General features: G+C 44.8%; 1 protein-coding gene across 2 annotated transcripts in view; it reads right to left on the bottom strand.

Annotated features, from left to right (window-relative positions):
• The window catches only part of BNIP3L (BCL2 interacting protein 3 like), a 29,485-nt gene extending 17,839 nt beyond the window's left edge, over positions 1 to 11,646 (bottom strand). Inside the window, exons 1-2 of one of the 2 annotated variants that reach the window (XM_004619140.3) lie at positions 11,460 to 11,646; positions 1,863 to 2,046 (exon numbers count right to left, since the gene is read on the bottom strand). In XM_004619140.3, coding sequence (XP_004619197.2) covers positions 1,863 to 2,046; positions 11,460 to 11,559 — 284 coding nt within the window. In that variant the 5' untranslated portion in view covers positions 11,560 to 11,646. Of the gene's footprint in view, positions 1 to 1,862; positions 2,047 to 3,238; positions 3,360 to 11,459 lie in introns of those variants that run through there. The other variant, XM_004619141.2, reaches the window with a different exon arrangement.
• Positions 11,647 to 12,397: the final 751 nt, after the last annotated feature.

Raw genomic sequence — 12,397 nt, 5'->3', positions numbered from 1 at the left:
GTTTGCCTTGCACGCGGCCGACCCGGGTTCGATCCCCGGCATCCCATATGGTCCCCCAAGCACTGCCAGGAGTAATTTCTGAGTGCAAAGCCAGGAGTAACCCCTGAGCATCGCTGGGTGTGACCCAAAAAAGCAAAAAAAAAAAAAAAAAATGCATTGTCAAGGAGGCAGGCTGGAGGGCTGAGGGGCAACTGGGGACATTAGTGGAGGTCAGCTGATACTGGTTTGGGGATTGATATTGGAAAATCGTGTGCCTGAAACTCAACTATGAATAACTTTCTGAGTCACAGTGTCTCAATTGAAAAAAAGAAAGAAAAAGAAATCCCGGTAGGAAGCTGCTGAACTTTAAGATGGACAGTACCCAGGAGTCACACCGGTAACAGTGATCAAGGTCATGTACTTGAATACATAAGAAGTCATCAATGGGTGGATAAAGCAGCAGAAACTTCAGCTCCACCAGCGAGTCCCCTATTATAACTGCAATATTTGTCTTCACTCTGAAAGACATTCTAATACTGGACTCCTGAGCAAGCGGCTGGGAAAAGAACCATCTGTTCAGCTTCTGCTCATGACAAGAGCCATCCCAGGCTCCAGGAGGCAGAGACAAGTCAGAGATGAGACAGGGTTGTGGAGGTGTGCAACATGCCACAGGGCCAGCCAACTAGTCCCCCAGGGTCTTGGCAAAATAGAGCAGCAGAGGCATGCGGGAACTTCTAATATGATTCAACCCTTACGTCACCTTTTACACATTCTATGAGAGCAAAAATATATGCTACATACACAATTTTTTAAGCAATTTTTAAAATATTTTTGGGTCACACCCAGTGATACTCAGGGGTTACTCCTGGCTCTGCACTCAGGAATTACTCCTGGCGGTGCTCAGGGAACCATATGGGATGCCGGGGATCGAACCTGGGTTGGCAGCATGAAAGGCAAATGCCCCACCCGCTGTACTATTGCTTCGGCCCCTCACAATACAAAAATATTCAGAAGAAAAATATCCAAGATTTCAACCCTACCCATAATCACTGTTTATATATTTTTAATGTTTCCTTAATCTCCACTTATTTTTATTTTCCACAAAATAAATATTTGGTTAACTCTTAATTAACCAGAAAATCATCCAATGCTAACAGGATTGCTATAACTGGTCTAAGAACTGTTAGGTATATCACTGTGTCATAAAACTCTGGATTCCTCTGAGGAAAAAAAAGAGGAAAAACTTGATTTTGCTACTACATATCTCAGTGTTCTTACTCTTTCAATCTAAGAAGCCCCTATTCTATGGTCTAATTTGTCTTAAAAATCTTTAAAGTTAACTCTTTGCAGACCTGGTTGGTTGCTCCCATTGCAAAAATACTGCTATAACTTGAATTAACCTGCAGTTTCTTTGATGCAAACATGTATTAAGTCTTTACTATGTGCCCAAACCCTTGTTGCAAAGGGCAACAAAGGAGATGAAACATACCCATGTCTTTTGGAGTTTCATGGTCTTAAAAGAAAATACATACAGAAATAAACCGAAGGCAACTAATACACATACATACGCATTCTCAAGGCAAAACAGGATCTTTGAAACATACAGAAAAAGTGAGAATTAATTCTACACGTAAAGATTTATGCCACAGAGTTCTTAACCAATAAGCACCTAAAAACGACAGAATATGAGTAGGCAACTGATCCAATCCGGCCAAGCATGGTGGGTACTTGAGCACTTGCCAACTAGCTGTCTGAGGTAAACATATATGCTGCAGTAAAGGAAGAGTCACCATTCTGTTAAATCGAAAGTAAATTTTTGTCCAGTGGAAATTTACCTTTCACCCTTGTTTCCTGAATTCTCCCGAAATAAGAAACCCACTTACCTGTCACAGTGAGAACTGCCTCTGGAACTGCTCTGTCCTGATTCATGTTGCGCATCCAAGAGAATCTTCTCCATGTCCCCATTGTGGATTGAGGATGAGGAAGGTACATGTTCTAGCCCCCCATTTTTCCCATTGCCATTATCATTGCCATTGCTGCTGTTCATGGGGAGCTCCACCCAGGAACCTGTTGGGTAAGGCAGATAGCTGAAGTCAACCACAGCAGCACCAGAATCTGTCATGTGCACACACATGTGAACACGGAAAACTCAGATAAGAGTTCTACCATGTCTCAGACCAAATGCAAAAGTCTTCTGGAGAAAATAAACAAGCAATGAAAGTCTCAAAATCTATAGAGCTCTAAATCGATTGCGTGGGATTCCAATTTAGAAGTTAAAACTCTAAAACAAGTGTGTCTTCGAAATTATATCCTCAGCCAATTATCTTTCTGGTTAAAGATTAGCTTGTGCACACACAGAAGAACTGTACTGAGAACTTCGTGAGGTCACTTTTCAAAAAATACCTGTAGGAAGACTATTTAACTTTAATATTTTCATATTATAGTTAATTACGCATTTTATATTTTCCCATAACCCACAGCCTAGAACTGTATCCTTCCCACAAATAAACATGGAAATTTTATAAAGATTATCTAGTAAATGAAATATTTCCTTATTAATACAATTGAAGAGCTCCTAACAGGAAACTTAAGGGGTCAGAGAAATAGTACAGTGGTTAGGTTGCTGGCCTAGCATGTGGAGAACCAGGAGACCCAGCACCTCATATGTTCCCCCTGTCCCTCCAGTAGTGATCCTTGAGCTGAATGCAGAGCCAATAGTAAGCCCTGAGTACCACCAAGTGTGGCCCCAAAATTAAAGAAATAGTTTAAATCAGAATATAAAAGGCTGAATTTGGGCCAGGAATGAAGCTCAGGAGTAGAGCACTTGCCTTGTTTCAGTCTCTACATTTAATCCCTGGTACCGTAAGGTTAAAAAAAAAAAAAAGTACAAATCTGGAGTATAGCACTAGTTAACACAGTTCTTAGAGAAAATCAGGTGATAATGTTAGAAATTGTAAAATTAGGGCCTACAAGGATAGTACAGTGGGTAAAGTACTGCCTTGCACCTGAATGACCCAGGTTCGATCCCTGGCACCTGATACGGTACCCAAAGCACTGCCAGGATTGATCCCTGAGCACAGAGCCAGGAATAAGCCCTGAGCACTGTTGACTGTGGCCCAAAAACAAAATTAAAACTCGATGATCATGCTAAAAGTTCTAAAATACTGCCTTACCTCTACCCTAGCTTTAGAGGTAGAAACTGAATTCACCTATCCTCATACCTTCTATTCTTTCTCTTTTTTCTACACACTAGACATACCTTGTAAACTGGTCTTTCCTCTCTTCTCTCCCACAAGTTCCTATTTTTGAGAGTTTTCATTAAGCCTTGCTTGTCTGGTGCAGAGACAACTGCACATCTTCTACAGGCCAGACCGGAGATTCCTCAGGCAAATACCCACGGGGGTGGAGCCAAGGAGAGGGGACGGACTGGCATGGGTAGTTTGGGGACATCTTAAAAATACTCACTGGCTGAAGGAGTTTGCTGAGAACACTGAGGTGCTTTAATTATAGTAAGAATTTTAATAAGAATTGTTAACAGTAACCAATAAATGAATTTTACATGAGAAATTTTACATTGGGTTTTTCCCCCTACAATTTCTACTCCTGATATTAACTTTTGTTTCGGAAATGTAACCAGGCAGGTAATTTGGCTGAAGTTCAAGCAGAAGCACTGTAAATTCTCTGGTCAAGCAGTGTTTTGTTTTGGTTTTTTTCCCCACATAATCAGGGATTTTCCCACTCACTATCTTTCTAAGCATCAAGTTCCTTATTGAAAAAGCAGTGGTAATAGTGAAGTGCCTACCTCTCAGGGCTGATGTGAGGACTAACGGTAGTAATAGAGTTAAAGTGTCTAGTAAACAGGAGACGGTTAGTAATATACTAAAGGAACTTATATTTATAATAGGACTGAAGCGATAGTACAGCGGGTAGGGTGTTTGCCTTTGACCAACCTGGGTTCAATTCCTCTGTCCCTCTCAGAGAGCCTGGCAAGCTACTGAGAGTATCCCGCCCACACGGCAGAGCCTGGCAAGCTCCCCGTGGCATATTCAATATGCCAAAAACTGTAAGAACAAGTCTCACAATGGAGACGTTACTGGTGCCCACTCAAACAAATTGATGAACAACGGGACAACAGTGCGATAACGCAGATATTTATAAAAAACTTAGGACAGTGTTTGATTAAAAAAAAAAAGCTACTCTTTGCTTCCTTCCTTCTAAAACTGTCCCAGAAGTCGTAGTTCCTACTAATTCTGTGAGACTGTTCTGCAAAACAACAATTTTATGACACTTCCGTAGTTGCATTCCATATACACACACAAAATGGAAAGAATCTAGATCGCCTTTAAAACGGATTAATATACTCCACTAGCAAAGCCTCGATAGATCTAAGATAGAAGGTAATTTAAATACTTGGAGTATCTCTGGAGCATTGAAGACAGATGCCAAAGCATCCTTAAATTTAGAGCTCTGTACAATATTTTAACTGGGCAGAAAAAGAGAAAAAGACGATAAACTTTTTTCTTTCTCTCTGTTTTGGCTCTAGGATTTTCAAATTTATTTTAAAACCAATGGAACCAGTTCTTGTACTTGCCCAGTGTATAAAATAGACAAAAAACAAAATGAAGACTGAAACTTTGGAGGCAGAAGGAGAACTAAGGAACCGGAATTCCAGTTGGGTCTCTTGGGAAGCCAGTCTTCCTTAAAATACAATTAAAATTCACTTCGACCTGCTAATCAAAGGAAAACACTTTGAAAATTGTTTAATAATATCAAGCGTTCTGGACTTTATTATTTTTTAAAGGACTTCCATATCAGCACCTAAATTCTAGCTGCTACATTAAAAATACGCAACTGGAGGCACACTTGCTGTAAGGCTGAGCAAAGCGATCTCTAGAGCGGCAGGCGGCCTGCTGCTCTGCCACGGCTGCTGCTGACCTGAGGGGGAGACCGAACCTCTCGGTTTCCTCATCTGCAGACAGGGACAGAACTGTCTACGCTTCACGGGGTGATTAGAAGAACGAAATGAAAAACAGAAAAGGGCTTCACATATGTGACAGCTGTTTGGTAGTCACTAGATTCATACTCTTTATCTTTCACCAGACACTGAAGCCGGAGGGTATAGGAGTAAGGTACTTGCATGCAGCTGCCCATCTTGCATGAGCACTGCCGGGAGCGGGGAAGGAGGGAGGGCACCTTCCATCCCCTGCAAAAGTCAAAACTATTTCTTTCTTTTTTCTTTTTTTTTTCCCCGCTTTCTGGGTGACACCCAGCAATGCTCAGAGGTTACTCCTGGCGGTGCTTGGGGGACATATGGGATGCCGAGGATCGAACCCAGGTCAGCCACATGCAAGGCAAACGCCCTACCCGCTGTGCTATCACTCCGGCCCCTCAAAACAATTTCTTACTGCAGAAAAGAGTTTTGGGGACCCGAGGAAGAGTTCAGCTGGTCGGGCTTTTACCACGCTCATGCCCACCTGGATTCGATCCCCAGCACCGAGCAGGGTCTCCGGGGCTCCACTGTGAGTGACCCTTGAGAGCATCAGGACTATGCCAGGAATACTTGTTTGGGTGTGGCCCCCAAACAAAAGCAAATCACAAGAGTTTCTTGAAAATATGAACACAGGGACTGGAGTGATAGTACAGCGGGTAGGGCGTTTGCCTCGCACACACGGATGACACGGGTTCAATCCCTGGCATTGTCCCCCAAGCACGCCCAGGAGTAATTCCTGAGTGCAGAGCCAGGAGTAACCCCTGAGCATCGCTGGGTGTGACCCAAAAAGCAAAAAAAAAAAAGAAAGAAAAGAAAAGAAAAGAAAGAAAGAAAACGAAAATGTGAACACAGTCACACACATATGTGATATAAAAATATCCCTCTCCCAACTTCCCATTCCTATCCAAAGGGAAAACACCACTTTCCACTCCTACACAGAATTAGGAATGTAGTTCAGCCACAGAGCCCTGGGTTAGATACCCAGTACCCAGTACCCAGTACCCGTGGCTCCCCCACAGACACCCCTCACCAGGTTTCATGTGTAAATTGTCAGAGGTTTTTCCAATGAAATATAAATTTTGCTATTTTATTTGAAGGAACTACACTATAAATATATCTTTATATTTCTAGCCTCACTTGTATATGGCATTCAGTGTCAATATATATTGCCTAACTTTATTCCTTTGAACTGCCTTACTTCCCATCATGAATATACATACACACACATATATACAGGGCCAGAGTGACAGAAGAGCAGGTAAGATGCTTGCCAAGCCAAACCAGGTTCAGTCCCTGGCACCACACATAGTCCCCAGAGCACACAGCCGGAATTAAGCCTCGAGCACTGCTGGACGTGGCCCAACCTCCCCACCAACACCATCAACCCCACACACCCCCTAGGGAAAAAATAAATAAAACCTTAGAGAGACAGACAGATAGCTCAAAGGTCTGAGCACTTGCTTTGCAAACAGGAAGCTGAGTCTTATGTCTGGCTCCACAGGGTCCCCTGAGCACCACCAGGAGTGACTTTGGGACACTAAGTCAAGAGTAACACCGCCACTAATGGCAATGGTTGACCATTATCAAAATTACTGTTTTAAATGTTTTGTTATTATAATAGGACTTCAATAAACACAGGCAGGGGAAGGGATTGGGCAATATTAAAAAACAGATTTTCAGGGCTGGAGCGATAGTATAGCGGGTAGGGTGTTTGTCTTGCACACGGCCGACCCGGGTTCGATTCCCAGCATCCCATATGGTCCCCCAAGCACCACCGAGTAATTCCTGAGTGCAAGAACCAGGAGTAACCCCTGAGCATTGCTGGGTGTGACCCAAAAAGAAAAAAAATTAAAATAAAATAAAAAATAAGATTTTCTTTAACTCAGTCATGTACTATACACTTCCATAAATCGCTTGATGCTCTAATTCTACCATTCCTCATGGCTCTAGAAAGTAAGGCAAGATGTGAAGGCTGTCCTGTCCAAGCAAAAACAAGGTAGAAATAAATCTTAAGTGAATTCTATTAATAATCAACTTTCAAAATTAAGAATTGCTGGCACTATATTAACATCCTATAAACTGTCCAAAGAAATAATACAGAGATCAAGACACTTGCCTTGCATGCAGCTGACCCGGGTTTAATCCCCAGCATTACATATGGTCCCCTGAGCATCTCCAGGAGTGGTCCCTGAGCTCAGATCCCTGAGCAGGATTAAGCCCTGAGCGTAACCAGGTATGGTCCCAAAACAAAAAGCATCGATTTGCTCAAGCGGGCACCAGTAACGTCTCCATTGTGAGACTTGTTATTACTGTTTTTGGCACATCAAATACAACACGGGGAGCTTGCCAGGCTCTGCCATGCGGGCGGGCTCTCTGAGAGAGAGAGAGGAATCAAACCCAGGTCAGCCACATCCAAGGCAAATGCCCTACCCGCTGTGCTTTCACTCCAGCCCAAAACAAAAAGATTGAAGGTAAAAACTGCCCTCGGGACTGGAGCGATAGCACAGCGGGTAGGGCATTTGCCTTGCATGCGGCCAACCTGGATTCGATTCCCAGCATCCCATATGGTCCCCTGAGCACAGTAATTCCTGAGTGCAGAGCCAGGAGTAACCCCTGTGCATTGCTGGGTGTGACCCAAAAAGAAAAGAAAAAAAAAAAAAACTTGCCCTCTACTGCCAGACTGTATATATGATTATATGACATATATGAACAATATATATAAACAAGACAGGAGAACTATTCTCAAACAATATTAATATTCTTTAAGAACTGCTAAGGGTTTCAGAGAAACAGGATTCTAACATTATCCAACATAAATATGTTTCAAAGGCTGGTCCGATCATTTTGATTATATTCATGAATGTAAGCTGTATGAATTATAGGTTTTTTCAACCCACCACTTAAACATTAGATTGAGGGTTGGGGGCATCCACGCAGCGCTCAGGCGGCCTGGAGGGCCCTCTCTGTGATTCTCTACCAAGGGGCCCTGGCCCGGTGCTGCTACTCGGGGGTCGGCAGCAGAGAGGAGAGGTGTATACACCTTTACCCCTGCATTCCCTCCTGGGTGCTATTCCTCAGAGTTTTGGAATCATCTTGCAAGGAGGAGATTAACAGAAGAGCAGGGCTTGGGGAGATGAGAGAGAAGAGTAATTCTCATGTCTCTAAACTTCTCAAGGCCCACTGTGTATCTCTTATCCTAACTAAGGGTGATACATTTCATCATGCCTTATCTGTCCTCAAACTTCTCATTTGATCTCAAGTATCTGTTGCTGTCATAGAGACCAAGAATAATCAGACTTTCTACTTTGGGGGAGGGGGACAGGGGGAGGAGGAGTCAGCCTTAGCACACGTGTAGGAATTCACACATCAGCTGCTTAAGTAATCCAAACTAGTATTTATGAAGCAATTAAGTTTCATATTTTAATTAAAAACTGCTGCCAACCCTGAGAAGTAAGCCATAATATGGCTGAAGAAATATTAATAAAAAGAAGACAAGGTTGTAGCCCCCATATTAAACTACCAAGAATTATACATTAGGGGCTGGAGTGATAGCACAGCGGGTAGGGCGTTTGCCTTGCACGCTGCCGACCCGGGTTCAAATCCCAGCATCCCATATGGTCCCCTGAGCGCCGCCAGGAGTAATTCCTGAGTGCAGAGCCAGGAGTAACCCCTGTGCATCGCCGGGTGTGACCCAAAAAAGCAAAAAAAAAAAAAAAAGAATCATACATTAGTTTGATTTTCCTTATTACCTACTGAAGTTTAATGAGTTTCCTACTCTAATATTCTTAACTTGATTTTAAAAATTTTTTTCTTAAAAACAAAATGAGTGGGGGAGGGGGCACATCTGGTCATGCTCAGAGGTTACTCCTGGCTCTGAGCGCAGGAATTACTCCTAGCAGGTATCATATGGGATACAGGGATCAAACCCTGGTGGGCCGCATGCAAGGCAAGCCCCCTACCTGCTGTATTATCTCTCTAGCCCCAGAAAAGACAATTTGAAACTAGAAAAGATTTTACAAATTTTGGATATAGTTCTTGTAGTTGTCCGCTAATTTGTGATAAAAAGCAAACAGTTCCCCTACAATGGTAAGCTTTAAAAAAAAAATCACAGAAAGCTTCATTATTACACATATTTCAGGAAGTTGCTATTAAAACTGTGCTTTGACCCCTGAACTAAAGATAAAATCCCAAGCCAGAGATAATCTGTACGAGTTCACCTCCTGTTTTTAGAGTTGTGCAACTTTACCCAACAAAGAAATTCAACTTATTATCAGCAATTTGGATAGTATTAGATGCTTGAATAAGTTGTTTTGACCAGTGCCCCGCCCCACCAAAACACTTGAATAAAATAAGGCGTGTTTTGTTCAGTTCACCATTGTCCAGTGAGCTAAGGGAGAGTAAAGAGCAAGAGAGGAGCGATTAAACATGGGATTATCTAAAAGCTTTTCAGTAACTTTTTAGAAACTGACCTATTCCAGATAAAATACTTTCTATCTAGCAGATTTCCCTGTGCTACCACACACAGGCTGTTCTTCACTTCAGTAAGAGCAAACAGAAACGTAGCGGCAGCTGATTGGCTGAGGACATAAATAACTCTGAGCTTGTGTGATGCAAAGACCAACAGTGACAGAGAGCTCAACTCCTTAACTCCTTTTTTCTTTTTTTTTTTTTGGCTAAATGGACAAATGGGGGGGAGGGGGTGTAATTTGCTTTCCCTGAATCCGGGTGCACATACGAACAACACAGCTAACTTCTATCACATGAAAACAGAGTACAATTAAGAAACAACATACTGAACAGTGCACATACGAACACCATAGCTAACTTCTATCACATGAAAACAGAGTACAATTAAGAAGCAACATACTGAACAGAGACAGACAGGGAGGCCACATTCTGCATTGAAGGCAGAGTAACACACCAAGAAAATAAACACAAAATCAGGGAATTCTAGGCCACTGGAGAGAAGTGTCTGGTACAGAGCAGTGAACTGGGTGAGCTCAGAACACACACTTGACTTGTGACTGTTTCTTCACTGCTAGTTACAGGAGTCAGTTATCTAAAGTCTGTCCGTTTTAAAGAACCACACTTCTAAGAGCAAAGAGTAAGTAGGTTAATAATTTTTAATGTTTTTACTGCTGAAAAACTCCAAAGATAAAAGCTAATCCCAGCTTACCAAGGGAAACAATATATATCTCTTATGTTCTAGAACATGAGACTTAAGAGTTGTTAAAAAGTCGGCCCCTAAGAATTTCATCCATCCAAAGATAAAGTCCCAAGAGTGAAGCTCTGACGATGTCTCAAAATAATGAACTTCTGCCTCCATTTTGGACAACAAGAACCCGTCCTCTCAAAAAAATAAATCTGGATCACCACCCCGCTTATGAAAGATATTGCAACGCCTCGAAGTGACCTTTAAGCACGCAAAAAAGTGATTTACTTCATCAGGCCATATGCTAACTGCCCCAACTACCTCTTTCACATTAAGCTAACTGAACTGACAAGATTAGGCAAGAACCTTTCCAAGAAGGCTCTAAACTCCACAGAGCACTGGGAATAATCTCAGGCCAGGACGCTGGAGCACTGGCACGTTAGGAAAAGCAACTGCAAACGGTCTTAACTCCCCACTGCCCAGGAACTTGCAATGGCCCATGTGTCGGGTTTGTTTCCAAGCCCGTTTCTGAGAAAGCATTGCCCCAGACACCCCGATTTGTGCAATCCCCTATGATTCAAGAGGCTGTTCATAAACAGGTTTACCAAGCACACAAACCCTGTCGCGGACGAGAAAAAAAAAATCTAAAGAATAACTCCAGGAAAGAATAAAAAAAAGAAGAAGAAAAAAAGGATACAAGATACAAGTAAGTAACCACTAAATTAACAAGTAATTTTTCCAGACTACCCAGTGATAACAAAGGAACAACAACAAGCAGGCTCAAGGCTGCTAGCCCGGGCAAGGGAAGGCTGACCCCGAGGAGTGGGGTCAGCAGAGCCAGGCCATCAATCCCCGCCGCACACCGGACCTCCGGGCCGCCCCCTCCCCTCCGACCGCCGCCCGCGTCCATCCCCAGGCGTCCCCGCCGCACGTCCCCATCCCGGCCCACGTCCCCTCCGCCGCCCGCTCCGCCCACCCACACTCCCCGCGCCCCAAAGCCCGCCCCTCCACGCCCAACTGGCCCCGCGTCGGGGCCCACCACAGGTGGGACCCCCCTGCCCCCCTTCCTTTCCCACCCAGCTGCCTTCCCCCGCGAAATGCGGCCGGGAGCCCCCCACTCCGCCCGAGAGCCCCGGGAGGAGAGGAAAGCGGCCGGGAGGAAGACAGGAGCATCTCCTCCTGACAGGTGACGGGAGCTGCCAATCACGCGCACATCGCAGGCATTGGCCAATGAGCTCCCTTCTCCTCCCGCCTCCCGCGCGGAGCTGGCGGCGGCGGCGGCCCGAGCAGCTCCTCCTCCCCCATCCCCTTCGCCGAGCCCGCCGGCCCAGCACTCACTGTTGAGGCCGGCTGGCGGGGGCAAAGGCTGTTCACCTTCCTCGCAATTGTTGTTGTTGTTGTGTAGGGGTGGCGGCTGCTCTACTAAATGAGACGACATCGTCGGGCGGCAAGAAACTGCGGCCACAGCGAAGACGGGCTCGGGTTCTGGGGCAGCAACACAACAAGCCGAGTCCCCCGCCCCCTTTTCTGCGCCTGCGCAATCCCGCCCCTGCCCCTGACGTCAGGGCCCGCCCCGGCCACGTGATGACAACACAGGCAGCGAGGGGGCGGGGCGAGGGCGTTCCCGGGCCGGCCGGGACGTGGAGCCGCGGGAGGCACGCTGACGCGCACACCTGGAATGAATTCTTGCATCGCCTTTGTACGTGGCCAGGTGGAGTGAGTTAGACTGGAACTGGGCTAGGGGCTAGGGAGAAGTGTGTAATGAGGAAGTTTGGGAGCCACTGTGTTTGCGCCATGTCTCCCACACCTACGCAAGCAACAATATTTTTTCCAATCCGTGAGCATTTTTTTTAATTTTCGGACATCTGTAAGAAGTCACCCGGGTCATAAGTGCTATGGTCACACAAAGGAAGCGAAAACCCCAGTGCCTCCCGCCAATCAACTAATGCTGGTGGAGTAGTAACTTCGCAAACGGGGTGATTTACCAGGGTGGATCATCATGATAGAAAGGCCAGACTTTATAGCTGCTAAAGTATTTTAAACGCTTTTCATTAGAACATAACACGCGGGACCGAAGAGATGGTACAGCGGGTAGGACACTTGCCTTGAACCGGGTTCGTCCCTGGAGCCCCATATGGTCCCGGGAGCCTCGCCAGGGGTGATCCCTGAGTGCAGAGCTAGGAGTTCTGAGCACCACCAGATGTGGCCCCAAAACAAAAACCCAACTTGATTACTGCAAAAATTAGTTGGAAAATCTTAAGATACCAGAGAGATAA

Source organism: Sorex araneus, chromosome 7 (genome assembly GCF_027595985.1).
Source record: "Sorex araneus isolate mSorAra2 chromosome 7, mSorAra2.pri, whole genome shotgun sequence".
Classification (NCBI taxonomy): domain Eukaryota; kingdom Metazoa; phylum Chordata; class Mammalia; order Eulipotyphla; family Soricidae; genus Sorex; species Sorex araneus.
The sequence above is the reverse complement of the archived record's forward strand: the minus strand, read 5'-3'. Positions and strand labels throughout refer to the sequence as shown.